This window comes from Hyla sarda, chromosome 6, assembly GCF_029499605.1.
Source record: "Hyla sarda isolate aHylSar1 chromosome 6, aHylSar1.hap1, whole genome shotgun sequence".
Lineage (NCBI taxonomy): Eukaryota > Metazoa > Chordata > Amphibia > Anura > Hylidae > Hyla > Hyla sarda.
In genome coordinates this window covers 206,469,147-206,485,848 of record NC_079194.1, presented here as the reverse complement: position 1 = coordinate 206,485,848, position 16,702 = coordinate 206,469,147, and the positions used below count along the sequence as shown (strand labels likewise).

Genomic DNA, 16,702 nt, shown 5'->3' with positions numbered 1-16,702 from the left:
GGATAGGGGATAAGTTTGAGATCGCAGGGGGTCCGACCGCTGGGGCCCCCTGCGATCTCTCTGTACGGGGGCCAGGCTCTCCGGCCAGATAGCGGGTGTCGAACCCCGCACGAAGCGGCGGCCGACACGCCCCCTCAATACATCTCTATGGCAGAGCCGGAGATTGCCGAAGGCAGCGCTTCGGCTCTGCCATAGAGTTGTATTGAGGGGGGGTGTAGGCCGCCGCTTCGTGCGGAGGTCGACACGCCCCCTTCCCGTGGGCTGTCGGGGCTCCGTACAGGAGATCGCAGGGGGCCCCAGCAGTCGGACCCCCCGCGATCTGCAACTTATCCCCTATCCTTAAGATAGGGGATAAGTTGTTCACCACTGAGTCACCACTGGACTACTCCTTTAAGCAGATTTGTAAATTACTTCTATTTAAAAATCTTAATCCTGCCAGTGCTTATCAGCTGCTGTATGCTTCACAGGAAGTTATTTTCTTTTTTAATTTCCTTTCTGTCTGATCACAGTGCTCTCTGCTGACACCTCTGTCCATGTTAGGAACTGTCTGGAGCAGGATAGGTTTGCTATGGGGATATGCTTGTACTCTGGACAGTTCCTAAAATGGACAGAGGTGTCAGCAGAGAGCACTGTTGTAAGACAAAAAGGAAATTCAAAAAGAAAAGACCTTCCTGTGGTAGCATACAGCAGCTGATAAGTACTGGTAGGATTAAGATTTTTAAATAGAAGCAATTTACAAATCTGTTTAACTTTGTGGCATAAGTTTATTTAAAAAAAAAAAAAAAAAATATCGGGGTACCCCTTTAAACCCTTGGGTACATTTTGCTTTTCTCTTTTTTAAGCGATCTCCCACAGTATGAATTTTCATTACAGTAATACTAAATTTATAAATTAAGTTTGTGTACTTCTGCATAACACATTTTTTTCTTATTTTTATTTTTTTTTAGAAAAAAATTTCATAACAAAGATGTATTTTTTTTGTTTTACTTATAATTTTCACTTACACCATTTTAAGGGCTAAGTTTTAGTAAACAAGCTGAAGATGTTTTTGGTACCATTTAAGGGATCATATGCCATTTGGATCACTTTTTATTCTGTTTTAACTTGAGAATGTGGCGGGATGAACAAAAACCAGTAATATTGAGATTTGTTTTCACAAAGATTACAGGTAATTATAAATGCATTAATACCATCAATGTATAGTTGTTTTTCTTCTCTGGAAAAATACTTTGTGAGTGAAAAAAAGGCAATGTATGGTTTTTCTTACATTTTTTCTTAATTTTTTACTATTTTTGTTCTACTAGGGGAAGTGGATGTCTAGTTTCCAGATCACTTAGACATAACACTATACTATACAGAGGTATTGTAATGTATTGTCTGTCAGTGTAAATCTGACAGACAATTAGGAATTGCTCTGACCGACCTGGGGTCCATTTTTGGCCTCCAGATTGTGGAGTAACTCCTTTAATACATACAGTTTACTTTGCATTTATTTAACTGATCAATACAGCAATATTCATTTATAACCACTAGAATGCCACAATTTTTTCTGATTTGTAGACATTCCAAACTGAATATTTGCTGACATCGTAAATTCAATCTTAGGAGACAAGACACTTTCCAAATAATTGTCATAGTTTTAAGTAAAGATTCATAGGTGATCTTGGTGAGAGTTCAATGTGAGGCATCTTAGAACTGAAACCTAAACCTACAAAAATAAGCATTTACTTGTTAACTCTTGTTTAACCTGTCAAACTACAGCTTCATAATCATTTGGGCAAGAAATATACTGAATTTGAGCACACAGGTTGTCAAACTCAATTTCAGAAGCCATCAGAAGATTAAACCTAAACTAACAAGAAAGTTGGGAAGAGAAGCTTAGCAAAACATTAAAGCATTTTTATCTTCAAGTGAAAAGCAAATTACTTCCAGATGTCTTGTGCTCTGGTTACTATTGCATCACAGCTAGTCAGCTTCAGTTGGATGTTGCCTGCATTAAAATCTGATTACATATATATATATATATATATATATATATATATATATACACACACACACACACACACACACACACGCACTGCTCAAAAAAAATAGAGGGAACACTGAAACAACACAATGTAACTCCAAGTCAATGACACTTCTGTGAAATCACACTGTCCACTCAGGAAGCAACACTGATTGACAATCAATTTCACATGCTGTTGTGCAATGGAACAGACAACATGTGGAAATTATTGGCAATTAGCAAGACACCCCCAATAAAGGAGTGGTTCTGCAGGTGGTGACCAAAGACCACTTCTCAGTTCCTATGCTTCCTGGCTGATGTTTTGGTCACTTTTGAATGCTGGCAGTGCTTTCACTCTAGTGGTAGCAAAAGACGGAGTCTAGATCCCACACAAGTGGCTCAGGTAGTGCAGCTCATCCAGGATGGCACATCAATGCGAGCTGTGGCAAGAAGGTTTGCTGCGTCTGTCAGCGTAGTGTCCAGAGTAAGGAGGCACTACCAGGAGACAGGCCAGTACATCAGGAGACATGGAGGAGGCCGTAGGAGGGAAACAACCCAGCCGCAGGACCGCTTTTGTTTAAGGAGGAGCACTGCCAGAGCCCTACAAAATGACCTCCAGCAGGCCACAAATGTGCATAGGTCAACTCAAACGGTCAGAAACAGACTCTATGAGGGTTGTATGAGGGCCCGACGTCCACAGGTGGGGGTTGTGCTTACAGTCCAACACCGTGCAGGACATTTGGTATTTGCCAGAGAACACCAAGATTAGCAATTTCGCCACTGGCACCCTGTGCTCTTCACAGATGAAAGCAGGTTCACACTGAGCACATGTGACAGACGTGACAGAGTCGGGAGACGCCGTGGAGAACGTTCTGCTGCCTGCAACATCCTCCAGCATTACCGGTTTGGCGATGGGTCAGTAATGGTGTGGGGTGGCATTTCTTTGGGGGGGGGGGGGCGCAGAGCCCTCCATGTGCTTGCCAGAGGTAGCCTGACTGCCATTAGGTACCGAGATGAGATCCTCAGACCCCTTGTGAGACCATATGCTGGTGCGGTTGGCCCTGGGTTCCTACTAATGCAAGACAATGCTAGACCTCATGTGGCTGGAGTGTGTCAGCAGTTCCTGCAAGAGGAAGGCATTGATGCTATGGACTGGCCCTCCCATTCCCCAGACCTGAATCTGATTGAGCACATCTGGGACATCATGTCTCACTCCATCCACCAATGCCACGTTGCACCGCAGACTGTCCAGGAGTTGGTGGATGCTTTAGTCCAGGTCTGGGAGGACATCTCTCAGGAGACCATCCACCACCTCATCAGGAGCATGCCCAGGCATTGTAGGGAGGTCATATGAGCACGTGGAGGCCACACACACTACTGAGCCTCATTTTGACTTGTTTTAAGGACATTACATCAAAGTTGGATCAGGCTGTAGTGTGGTTTTCCACTTTGATTTTGAGTGTGACTTCATATCCAGACCTCCATGGGTTGATAAATTTGATTTCAATAGATAATGTGTAATTTTGTTGTCAGCACATTCAACTATGTAAAGACAAAAGTATTTTATACAATTAGTTCATTCATTCAGATCTAGGATGTGTTATCTTAGTGTTCCCTTTTTTTTTTTTGAGCAGTGTATATATAACGTATATATTATCATAATTTCAATTGGGGTGTAAAGGTGGAGACATGCAGAAGACACCTACTTTCAAGGTCTCTGTTGATGATGTCTTGACCTGTCTGTAATATTTCTCTCAGGCTGACACTACTAAAGCCTATGTCGTCACACTCCAGGTCCTGCTCATCTTCGGGGAGTGGATCACTAACCACTGTGAATTTAACGCTGATAGACAGAAAACAAGAATTGACAGTATAGACAATAAAGCAAATTTAATTAAAAATGTACCTTGGCAAATATATGAAACTGTGTCACATGAAAACAATCTAACCAATCAAGTTGGTTTACTGGATTTAGTCTATTTCAATGTAGTGAAAGTTTAAACATTCAGATGTACAAAAGAACAGAAGCCCAGAAAGGTTTGGCAATTTGTGTTGCCATGCACTCAGATATGAGGTATGTGAGTATAGTTTTGTGCCAAAACGCAGTGTGGACATTTAAGGGTAATAGAGGAAAATCGGGGAGGAGAGGTTGTGATTGACCCATTATGTTCCACCCATTTGTTAGGAACAACTATTTTTGCCTTAACAATTTTTTTTTTTTAAAACCTTTAGTTTTTGCTTTTACTACCATTGCATATTTGTATATCTTAAAGGGGTGGAGTACCCCTTTAACCCCCTAAGGACATTGGATGTAAATGTATGTCCTGATCTGCTGGGGACTTTGTGCACCAGGACATACATTAAGTCCCGTACATGATGCGAGCACCGGAACAGCAGCCAGGGAACTGCCGGTAATGTGGGTCATCAGTGATCGAGCTGGTGTCCGCAATTAACCTCTCAGATACTGTGATCAATACAGATCACAGCATCTGTGGCTATGCGGCACTTTGAAAGGATGATCTGATCGCCCACGGCATGGCCCAAGGGATCCGATCATCTAAGATGGTGGCCAGATGGCTCCTTATCTGCCTCCGCTTCTTTCTCAGGGTCTACTCCTCTGGTCTGGCATTGAGCAGACCAGAGAAGAAGATCACCGATAATACTTAATACGATAATGCCTAGCACTGAACAGTATTAGCAATCTAATGATACAGTGAACGGCGTAAACTTAAAAAGAAATTGCTGTGTTTTGGTGACATTGCATTCCAATAATAATAATAATAATAATAATAATAATAATATGCAATAAAATAGTCACATATAAGCAAAAGTGGTACAAAAAACAGATCACAGTGCAAAAGACGAACTCTCATACATTCCTGTATATGGAAAAGTGAAAAAGTTATAGGTGGTCAAAATAGGGCAATTTTAAACATACCGTACTTATTTTGTAAAGTTTATTTTAAGAGCAGTACAATAATAAAAAATTATGTAATCATGGGTATCATTTTAACCATATTAACCCACAGAATAAACTGTAAAGTGTACAGTGTAAAAACGAAACCCTCCAAAATTTGCTAAATTTAGATTTCCTTACACACATAATAATTTTTTGGTTTCGCCGTACATTTTATGGTAAAATGAGTGATGTCATTACAAAGCACAATTGGTAACGCAAAATATAAGCCCTCCCATGGTCTGTGGATGGAAATATAAAAGAGTTATGATTTTTAGAAGGCAAGGAGGAAAAAACGAAAACGCTAAAATAAAATTGGCTGCATCCTTAACCCCTTTTTTTTTTTTCAGATTTTGCACTTTCATTTTTTCTTCCTTACCTTTAAAAAATCATAACTCTTTCAATTTTGCACCTAAAAATCCATATGATGGCTTATTTTTTGCACCACCAATTCTACTTTGTAATGACATCAGTCATTTTACCCCAAAATCTACAACATAACGGAAAAGAACATCATTGTACGACAAAATGGAAGAAAAAAAACACAATTTTGAAAATTTTGGTGGCTTCCGTTTCTACGCAGTAAATTTTTTGGTAAAAATGACATCTTATCTTTATTTTGTAGGTCCATACGATTAAAATGATACCCTACTTATAAAGGTTTGATTTTGTAAAATTTTCATCTTCTGACCCTTATATCTTTTTAATTTTTTCGCATATGGGGAGGTTTGAGGGCTCAACCTGATGCCGTGATCCAAAGTTTTAAGCAGTACCATTTGTATTGATCGGACTTTTTGATCGCTTTTTATTCATTTTTTCATGATTATAAAAAGTGACCAAAAATACACTATTTTAAACGTCGGAATTTTTTTGTGCGTACGCCATTGACCGTGCCGTTTAACTATATATTTTTTTAATCTGGACATTTCAGCACACGGCGATACCACATGTTTATTTTTATTTACACAGTTTGTTTGTTTTTTTAAATGGGAAAAGGATGGTGATTCAAACTTTTAAGGGGCAAATGATCTTTATTAACTTTTTTTTTTGCAATGTTATAGCTCCCATAGGGGACTATAACAATGCACACACTGATCTTTTACACTGATGATTCTGCCGTTTGACTGCTCATGCCTGGATCTCAGGCACGGAGCAGTCATTCGGCGATCGGACACCAGGAGGCAGATAAGGGGACCCTCCTCGTGTCCTACAGCTGTTCGGGATGCTGCGATTTCACCGCGGTGGTCCCAAACAGCCCCCTGAGCTAGCCGGGGATAGTTTAGTTTCACTTTAGACGTGGCGATCAACTTTGAACGACGCATCTAAAGGGTTAATAGAGCGAGGCACAGCGATCAGTGCCACGTGCTATTAGCCATGGGTCTCGGCCATTGTTAGAGGCCCTGCGATATAGAAAGGGAAAGGACCCAGGACATACAGGTATGCCTTTGGTCCTTAACAGGTTAAAGGGGGACTCCACTGGAAAACATTTTTTTTTTTTTATCAACTGGTGCCAGAAAGTTAAGCATATTTGTAAATTACTTCTATTAAAAAATCTTAATCCTTCCAGTAATAATCATCTGCTATATGTTCCCCAGGAAGTTCTTTTCTTTTTGAATTTCCTTTCTGTCTGACCACAGTGCTCTCTGATGACACCTCTGTCCATGTTAGTAACTGTCCAGAGCAGGACAGGTTTGCTATGGGGATTTTGAAATTCAAAAAGAAAATAACTTCCTGTGGAGCAAATAGCAGCTAATAATAACTGGAAGGATTAAGATTTTTTTAATAGAAGTAATTTATAAATATATGTTCACAAGGAGATAGAAAATATGTCCGCACTCACCATACCGTTGTAGCGTATTTGCTTTATTGAAATCTTCAGAATTTCGTAGAAAGCCAGTATCAAAAACACCCGAGTGCAGGGGAGGGGGGAGCAGCTCCATACACGCATGGAACCGGAAGATGCGTGGATAATGTGAAACGGTGCTGTTGTTCCTGACAGCCACTCCTAGTCTCCGTGTATGGAGATGCTCCACCCTCCCTGCACTCGGGTGTTTTTGATACTGGCTTTCTTCATGAAATTCTGAAGATTTCAATAAAGCAAATACGCTACAATGGTATGGTGAGTGCGGACATATTTTCTATCTCCTTGTGAACATATATAAAGACTGTCTCTACTAGTGTCCAGCACCGCTGATTCAGCCGCACACCCGATTATACTAATTGTGTTACACACCTTGTCGATCTCCAGCAGTGCCCACCCACTCTTTTTTCAGTATATAATTTACAAATAAGTTTAACTTTCTGGCACCAGTTGATTTAAAAAAAAAAAAAAAAAAGTTTTCCAGTGGAGTACCACTTTAAGGGGTTAATAAAAAATAAAAAAATTAATAGTAACACAACTACTCCATTGGACCAAATTTACTAAAACTATCTAATTATTGGAGCGTGTAAGCTTAGCTTAGAAAGTTTGATACATCTGTTGAATTCTTAGTTTGTCTTATCTAATTGTAGACAAACTATTGGTTGGCATAAACAGTACCATCATTTTGCACCAGAATTATGGCACATTTTTGAAACATTGTGTCACATTTTAAGCCATTCGTCCTACCAAAGCCAAACATCCTATGCTAAAGAAACACCCTGTTTTGGATGCTGTCGAAAATTGTCCAATATGGAGAAAGTCATGTAAGGCTTGTTTGAAATTGGTGTATTATAAATCAGATTTGCCTGTTTTTACCATGTGAGTTAGTACTCAAGAGGGTGGAGCAGATACGGAAAGGATCTGAGCTGCCAGAAGGGATCTAATAGGTGATGATAAAATCATGACGTTCACAGGAAGTCAGGTGACATGGGACAGATCCCATCCAGTGACACATTAGGCACTGTCATTTTCTAGTTAACAGACTGATGGTCACATGACTTAGCTGCAGCACTGAAATGTATGGATGCAGTGGAGGTGGGATAAAAAAAGATGGCGCTACAGAAATACTAGTGGGGAGTGTGAATTATACAGGCAAAACAATAAACAAACCTGGAACTCTGCATTGGAACTTAAACTGACGCAACAATATAAAGGTTGTCATTCACTTTTATGGTTTCTCCAAAGTGAACATAGTAGAAATATAAAGCTGCAGTTTATTTTTCTGTAAAGAAGAATGCATAGAGGATCTATACAATGACGATTCTATGACTGAAGAAACTCCAACAGTTGATCGAACATTAAAGGGGTTATCCAGGAAAAAACTTTTTTTTTTTTATATATCAACTGGTTCCAGAAAGTTAAACAGATTTGTAAATTACTTCTATTAAAAAATCTTAATCCTTTCAGTACTTATGAGCTTCTGAAGTTAAGGTTGTTCTTTTCTGTCTAAGTAATCTCTGATGACACATGTCTCGGGAAACGCCCAATTGAGAAGCAAATTCCCATAGCAAACCTCTTCTAAACTGGGCGGTTCCCGAGACACGTGTCATCAGAGATTACTTAGACAGAAAAGAACAACCTAAACTTCAGAAGCTCATAAGTACTGAAAGGATTAAGATTTTTTAACAGAAGTAATTTACAAATCTGTTTAACTTTCTGGAGCCAGTTGATATATAAAAAAAAAAGTTTTTTCCTGGATAACCCCTTTAAATGCCATATTTAATGGTTCCACCATTTTCTCCCCAAGTTGGACATATTCCCACAAAGGATAGAAGCTCTGCTGTCCAACCTAATATTATTAACTATTTTACTGACAAGCTTCAGCTTTTGTTGAAACCATGTAAATACTATAATTGAACACATTCATACACTAAAACCATACAAATTATTGACTAGCAGTGAGCTGAATAACTACACGAATGGCTTACTTGGTTAAAAGGCATTCTTCACAGTTACCTAACAGTATACTATTTTACTCAATGAAGGAGTTATTGCAGTCCTGAAATTAAAGTGTTATTTATTTATTTTTTTGACAAAGTGATTAATAGGGAATCTGTCCCACAAACCCTTGTATGACCTGACTCTGGATCAAAACTAACCACAGTAAAATGCTGCTTCCTCTGTAAAATGTGGAAAACACACACCCTTGGTAGCTTATGAAATTTAAGAAGGGCTTTTAAGACTGAGAAAGATGTATGTGTTCTTTAAGCTGTATTTCAACATCCAGACTTCGTGGCCAAGCTTTAGTCGTCCTTTAAAAGGCTTAATTGCAGGGCAATGCTCAAGATGCTTTGAATTTGTGGTTTGTGTAACAGTCAAACTCCATTTTGGGCTGGCTCTGGGATCAGAATGCAAGACATGGTGGATTTTGATGTTTCTTGGCAGCAGAGATCAAACTATGATCTGCTTGTAAAGATAACTGGTTTAAGGTTCGGAATAAACCTCATTCGATTACATTAAAAGTGGATCTTGGCTTCTTCTGGGTAAAGTAACAAGAAAGGTCTACTCTAAGAAAATGTTCTAAATTCTGTCAAATTTAGCTAAAGCTTGATATTGTTTTCTTCCCTTACAGTAGCTAACAATTATTACGTACATTACATAGTTTGTGTGAAACAACCATTGATGGCTTGTAATTATTAGTGGCATTAGCAGCAGCTACATTATAGGAGAAGTATCATGGGGAAAAACGTAAAAACTGAGACCCCCCCGCGCAATCTCCTGTACGGGGCTCGGCTCTCCCCAGGAGCGGCAAGTCATGACGCGCCCCGTACATGTATCTCTATGCAGAGCCATTCAGCTATATTGGGCTTTCCCACAGAAATATAAGGAGGAGGTGTGTCGGACACCGCTTTGTGCGGAGGTCGTGATGCGCCCTTCCTGGGGAGCGTTGGGGCCCCACCCACCCAGTGACCTAAAACTTATCCCCTATCCTTTGGATAAGAGATAACTTTTTCCCTATTAAATATCTCCATGCACAAAAGTCCATCCGTATAAGTCCATGCACAAAAATGCTAGGCTAAGTTTCCACAAAGTCTATTTCTTATATGTCACCTGGGCCTTGCTTTTAACCCATGGAGTGGTATCTGGAGGGTCAAAATATTGGCATTTTCACACAAATAAATTGGCGTTTCGATGCAACAAACACATCAAAAAGCAGCAGTAATTTTTCTGGCAATTTTCCAGATTTAGAAACGCTAGGAAGAAACCTCAGTGGAAACTTTGTCGTAGCCAAGAAACTTGATGGAGGAAAAAAAAAAAAAAAAGATTAAAGGGGGAAGTCCGTGATTAGAAAAACAAAGTGATACTCTTTCTTCAAAACATGGGGCACTCTTGGTCAATGGGCAGTGTCTAGTACTGCAACCTATACCTGTTCTCTTAAATAGGGAAAAGCTGCACCAGACACCTACAAAGAAAATACTTAAATAGTAGTAAATTATAAATTCAGGCCTGTTTGTCTGTCTACAGCAGTGTTTCCCAACCAGTGTACCTCCAGCTGTTGCAAAACTACAACTCCCAGCATGTCCAGACAGGGCATGCTGGGAGTTGTAGTTTTGCAACAGCTGGAGGCACACTGGATGGGATCCACTGCTGTACAGTATTCCTCATTTGCATGCATCAAAAAGTCCAGCCATTGATTTTAATGTGAATCACAATGCATAATTTTCCCGGCGATGTACCATACCCACCATTATTACTTGAAATTTGTATGTTCTGGTGAAAGACTGGTTATAGAAAGGGACAGCTGGGTATTAGTTGTTGTAGTTTTAGCAGGAGTAGTAATACAGAAAGTAAACTTGACATAATGTAGCAATTTAACATAAAACGTTTATACCTTGCATTGGAGTTTGGATCTTGCAGAATTGATTTTACAGAGTCTCGATTTGAGGGATTAGTTGACTTATCCAGATGAATCACTGTAGGGGTTTAAAACAAACAGGCTTAGACATTACAAGATTCCTTAGAAGTCAGCAATTGAATGGCATCTTTGGATAACAATGATGATACCAACATGTATGCCATGTGGATCACAGCACCACCTACCCCTACATACATTTCCGAAAATGGCTTCCTCAGGGGACAGTCGACCCCCCCCCCCCCCCCGAGGAAGCCATTTTGTGAAACGTATGTAGGGATAGGTGGTGCTGTGAGATCTACACATTGCATGTTTATTCATTCTGTCTTTTTCATGCTTATGTTTTGTGGCTAGCCTAGCCCATAAGTGGGATTATCCCTATGCTGCTATGGTTCATGCTTTCATGGGATTCTTTCTCTTCGATACACCTTGCATATTGTCTCCATTTTATATGTACATTTGTGACCAGCATCTCCTCTTTTCTATGTCTGTATAATCTCAGTGCCATCTTCTCTTATCTTTTCATGCAACTTGTATGTTTTTATTAATATTGTAAACAATTAAGTATTGATATATTTTTTAATAGTGACTGGTGTATTGTATTTGGTGAAATATCGTTTATATTACCAAGTGACGGCGAGGAGCTGGGCTGTGTAAGTATTTTTGGTGTAATAATCAGTGAAATACGTACGTCAGCAAGATTTCAGGGTCCCAGGTGTCCTATAAACATATATCAAGGAGAGATAAGGAGCACTCTCTTAAAAGGAGTGCTCCTAACCTCACCTTGTTACCTGTATAAAAGACACCTGTCCCCAGAAACAAGAAAACACCAAAGAGCTGTCCAAGGATGTCAGGCACAAGATTGTAGACCTACAAAAATGCTCATTTCACTAAAATACAGATCAATTCATAATTTATTTGAAATTCGTTTTTCTGCATGTTTTTGTTATTTGGTCTCTTACTGATTAAATAAACCTACAATTAGAATTATAGACTGATCATTTCTTTGTCCGAGGGCAAATGTACAAAATCATCTATCTTTTTTTACCTGTAAAAAATGTCATACATAAAAAACAAATTGCCTTTAAGGCACAGCTCTTTTAATAAATCATCATTGTTATCCAAAGATCAAGGGGTCAAATACTTTTTTCTTCCACTGTATATCAAGTTTATATTATAACAGTCATAAAAATGACATTATCTACATTAAACATTTACGTTACTATTCATACTGTATCCAAGAATCTTGAAATACATTCACACTAGGCACTAAAGTAGACATTATAAGCTGAAGAATTTGTTTTCTTCATCTCATTTGTCAGATTTACTGTATAGGTTGGAACAAGATGAGAAGAGTCATCAAATAATAGTGATGTAGTGAGTAGGTGAGTTTATGACAACTGTATGGTACTGCTGAAAGTCAATATAAAGCAGGCTAATAACACTATGCATAAAGATAGGGCACTGTATACCTCCCTTTCTGATCTGTTGGGAAGAGGGCTGTACTATACTACTATCTGCTGATTGTAATAATCTACAGTACAGACCAAAAGTTTGGACAGACCTTCTCATTTAGAGTTTTCTTTATTTTCATGACTATGAAAATTGTAGATTCACGTTGAAGGCATCAAAACTATGAATTAACACGTGGAATTATATACATAACAGAAAAGTGTGAAACAACTGAAAATATGTCATATTCTAGGTTCTGCAAAGTAGCCACCTTTTGCTTTGATTACTTATTTGCACACTCTTGTTGAGATTCAAGAGGTAGTCACCTGAAATGATTTTCACTTCACAGGTGTGCTGGTGTGGAGGAGGAGGTGTGATGGTGTGGGGTGCTTTGTTGGTGACACTGTTGGGGACTTATCCAAAATTAAAGGCATACTGAACCAGCATGGCTACCACAGCATCTTGCAGCGGCATGCTATGCCATTCGGTTTGCGTTTAGTTGGACCATCATTTATTTTTCAACAAGACAATGACCCCAAACACACCTCCAGGCTGTGTAAGGGATATTTGACCAAGAAGGAGAGTGATGGGGTGCTGTGCCAGATGACCTGGCCTCCACAGTCACCAGAACTGAACCCAATCAAGATGGTTTGGGGTGAGCTGGACTGCAGAGTGAAGGCAAAAAGGGCCAACAAGTGCTAAGCATCTCTGGGAACTCCTTCAAGACTGTTGGAAGACCATTTCAGGTGACTACCTTTTGAAGCTCATCAAGAGAATGCCAAGAGTGTGTAAAGCAGTAATCAAAGCAAAAGGTGGCTAGAACATAGAATATGACATATTTTCACATTTTTTGTTATGTATATAATTCCACATGTGTTAATTCATAGTTTTAATGCCTTCAGTGTGAATCTACAATTTTAATAGTCATGAAAATAAAGAAAACTCTGAATGAGAAGGAGTGTCCAAACTTTTGGTCTGTACTGTATGTTACCACAAACACCCCCCCTCCCCCAGGTGTGTCTCCATTATGTCCAGCCAAAGGGAAGTTTTTCAATTTTGCACCAAAAAATCCATGATGGCTTATTTTTTGTGCCACCAAGTCTACTTTGTAATGACATCAGTAATTTTACCCAAAAATATACGGCGAAACGAAAAAAAATAATAATTGTGTGACAAAATTGAAGAAAAAACACTATTTTGTAACTTTTGGAGGCTTCCGTTTCTACGCAGTACATTTTTCGGTAAAAAATACACACTCTCTTTAATCTGTAGGTCTATACGATTAAAAAGATATCCTACTTACCGTATATACTCAAGTATAAGCCGACCCGAATATAAGCCGAGCTCCTAATTTCACCCCAAAAACCCAGGAAAAGTTATTGACTCGACTATAAGCCTAGGGTAGGAAATACATCATCCCCCCATGTAATCATCTAGACCCCCGTCATTAACACCCTCATCATCATCACCTGTCATCATCCCACCCTTCATCATTACCCTGTCATCATCCCACCCTTCATCATTACCCTGTCATCATCCCCCCTTCATCATCCCCCTGTCATCATCCCCCCTTCATCATTACCCTGTCATCATCCCCCCTTCATCATTACCCTGTCATCATCTCCCCCTTCATCATCCCCCTGTCATCATCCCCCCCTTCATCATCACCCTGTCATCATCCCCCCCTTCATCATTACCCTGTCATCATCCCACACCACCCCCTTCATCATCACCGCTTGTCAATGTCTGATTTAACAGTGGTCTTCAACCTGCGGACCTCCAGATGTTTCAAAACTATAACTCCCAGCATGCCTGGACAGCCATCGGCTGTCCGGGCATGCTGGGAGTTGTAGTTTTGAAACATCTGGAGTGCCGCAGGTTGATGACCACTGCGGCCTTCGTAATCATCTAGCCCCCCATCCCCCCTTTAGTTTTGTACTCCCCTCCGCTCGGCAGGACGTTCGGGTGAGCTGGTCAGGGCCATCTGTGCTGCAGGGACTGTCTGGTGGGGAGGGATAGTCGTTCCGGGCTGTCCATCTTCATTGGCCTCTTCTCCGCGCTTCGCGCCCGGCCCCGGAATAATGACGTTGCCTTCACGATGACGCACAGGGATGCAACGGGCCGGGCCCGAAGCGCGGAGAAGAGCCCCCCGGTGAAGATGGACAGCCCCCCGGTGAAGATGGAACGACTATCCCTCCCCACCGGACAGTCCCTGCCCCACAGATGGCCCGGACCAGCTCACCCGAACGTCCCGCCGAGCGGAGGAGAGTACAAAACTAAAGGGGGGATGGGGGGCTGGATGATGTCGAAGGCCCGGGTAGTGGTCTTCAACCTGCGGACCTCCAGATGTTTCAAAACTACAACTCCCAGCATGCCCGGACAGCCGATGGTTGTCCGGGCATGCTGGGAGTTGTAGTTTTAAAACATCTGGAGGTACGCAGGTTGAAGACCACTGAGGGCGGAGAGTTCACTCGAGTATATACGGTACATAGGTTTGATTTTATCGTTTTTGAAAAATCATTTTTGATCGCTTTTTATTCGTTTCTTCATGATATAAAAAGTGACCAAAAATACGCTATTTTGGAGTTTGGAATTTTTTTGAATGTACGCCATTGACTGTGCGGTTTATTTAACGATATATTTTTATAGTTCGGACATTTACGCACGTGGCAATACAACATATGTTTATTTTTATTATGGTTACATATTTTTTATATGGAATTTAGGAAAAGGGGGGTGATGTAAACTTTTAATAAGGAAGGGGTTAATGAGTGTTTTTTTAAACTTTTTATTCAACTTTTTATTTTTTTTATTTTATTTTTTTAACACTTAGTCCCCTTAGGGGACTTTTAAGAGGAATCATTAGATGTCTCATACAGATCAATGTGGTTTCATAGAACTGTGTGCTCTGCACTCGATTGGTAAAGCCTGGCCCTACCAGGCTTTATCATTAACAGCACAGCAGCCAGCACAGGAGGAGATGTAAGCCCTCCAGCTACCTCAGCAGTGGTTCACCCCCTGCGATCACGCTGCGGGGGAGCGATCCACCCCACTGGATCACCAGGGATGGTTTAAATTACCCTTTAGACGCCGCTGTCAACTTTGACAGCGGCGATCTAAAGGGTTAATAGCCGCCTGGGGTAATCGCCGCATGTCTACTATTAACACCGGCCCTCAGCTACAGGAAACAGCTGGGGGACGGCCGGTATGGTGCGAGCCCACGTCATACACCACTTGCAGTCTCAGGATGAGCCGGTTCGTCCTCAGACGGCAACCGGTTAAGAGTGTTGAATATAAGGAATGTAAATAAAGTTAAACTATCCAGAAGAGGGAAAAGCAATACTTTTCCTTGCTCCCATCACTATACTCCTGGAAGTGAAAATTCCCCAGCATATGGTAGCCAATTACCACATGATGCTGCAATATTTTTGCTTGTGGAAATCCCTGCTTTTCTATGCTCACTCAATGACTTACAGATTTCCCCGTACAAGTGTGTATAAATACATAGCTGTCAGTCACTGTTTAGAACCATCCACGAGAGTCCTATGCCGGGAATCATATAGAATTTTAAGTTACAAAGTATACAAAATATTTTCCCCCAAAACTATGCAGCAATCTGCTCAGCTCTTCCTTTTCTATAACATGATGCTAGCAGACCAGACAGCATATTCAATGTGACAGCTTCCCTTTAAGTATACTATTGTAAAGGCAACATTTATCACTTATTCCTTGTTAACTTAATTTACTATATGGTTTCCAGTCCCCAGTAAAGCAACACATGTGCCACTTTGTTTTAAGAGCATCCAGAAAAAATTACCGCTTGTGTAATTGTAGTAGATCTTCTTCCCATTGGTGGGTTTAGGAAGGGAAACTGGAGTCTCTTCAGCTGGAAGGCTGCACAATTTATATTCCACAAATAATCGCTTTACGGTATCATTCTGTACAACTTCTGAGGAGACATCCAAACTCAAGGATATAATCTCAATGTGGATTTTCTCTGAGAACTAAGAGAATAAATGCAAGAAGAGAGAAATTTCATTTCTGCACAAATATTTCATATTTTTATATTTAGAGCAAACAATTTAAATTTACTAAAAAATAAAGACACGTATCTTTAACTTAGCCTATGTTCTATTACCGTATATACTCGAGTATAAGCAGAGTTTTTCAGCACGATTTTTCGTGCTGAAAACGCCCCCCTCGGCTTATACTCGAGTGAACTCTCCACCTGTCAATCCCTTCTCAGTGGTCTTCAACCTGGGGACCTCCAGATGTTTCATAACTACAACTCCCAGCATGCCCGGACAGCCATCGGCTGTCCGGGCATGCTGGGAGTTGTAGTTTTGAAATCTCTGGAGGTCCGCAGGTTTGAGACCACTGCAGCCTTAGTCATCATCCAGACACCCCCTTTAGTTTTCTACTCACCTCCCCTCTGTGGGAAGGAAGGGTGAGCTGGTCTCGGCCATCTATGCTCCCCGGTGGGGAGGGTTAGTCGTTCCGGGCTGTCCATCTTCA

At 40.6% G+C, this 16,702-nt stretch overlaps 1 protein-coding gene across 2 annotated transcripts in view; it reads right to left on the bottom strand.

Moving 5' to 3' along the window:
* RPGRIP1L (RPGRIP1 like) overlaps positions 1-16,702 on the bottom strand; it is a 165,136-nt gene that overhangs the window by 2,959 nt on the left and 145,475 nt on the right. For both annotated transcript variants that reach the window (XM_056526324.1, XM_056526323.1), the window contains 3 exons: positions 16,005-16,191; positions 10,715-10,796; positions 3,712-3,848 (listed from right to left, as the gene is read on the bottom strand). In XM_056526324.1, coding sequence (XP_056382299.1) covers positions 3,712-3,848; positions 10,715-10,796; positions 16,005-16,191 — 406 coding nt within the window. The remainder of the gene's footprint in view (positions 1-3,711; positions 3,849-10,714; positions 10,797-16,004; positions 16,192-16,702) is intronic.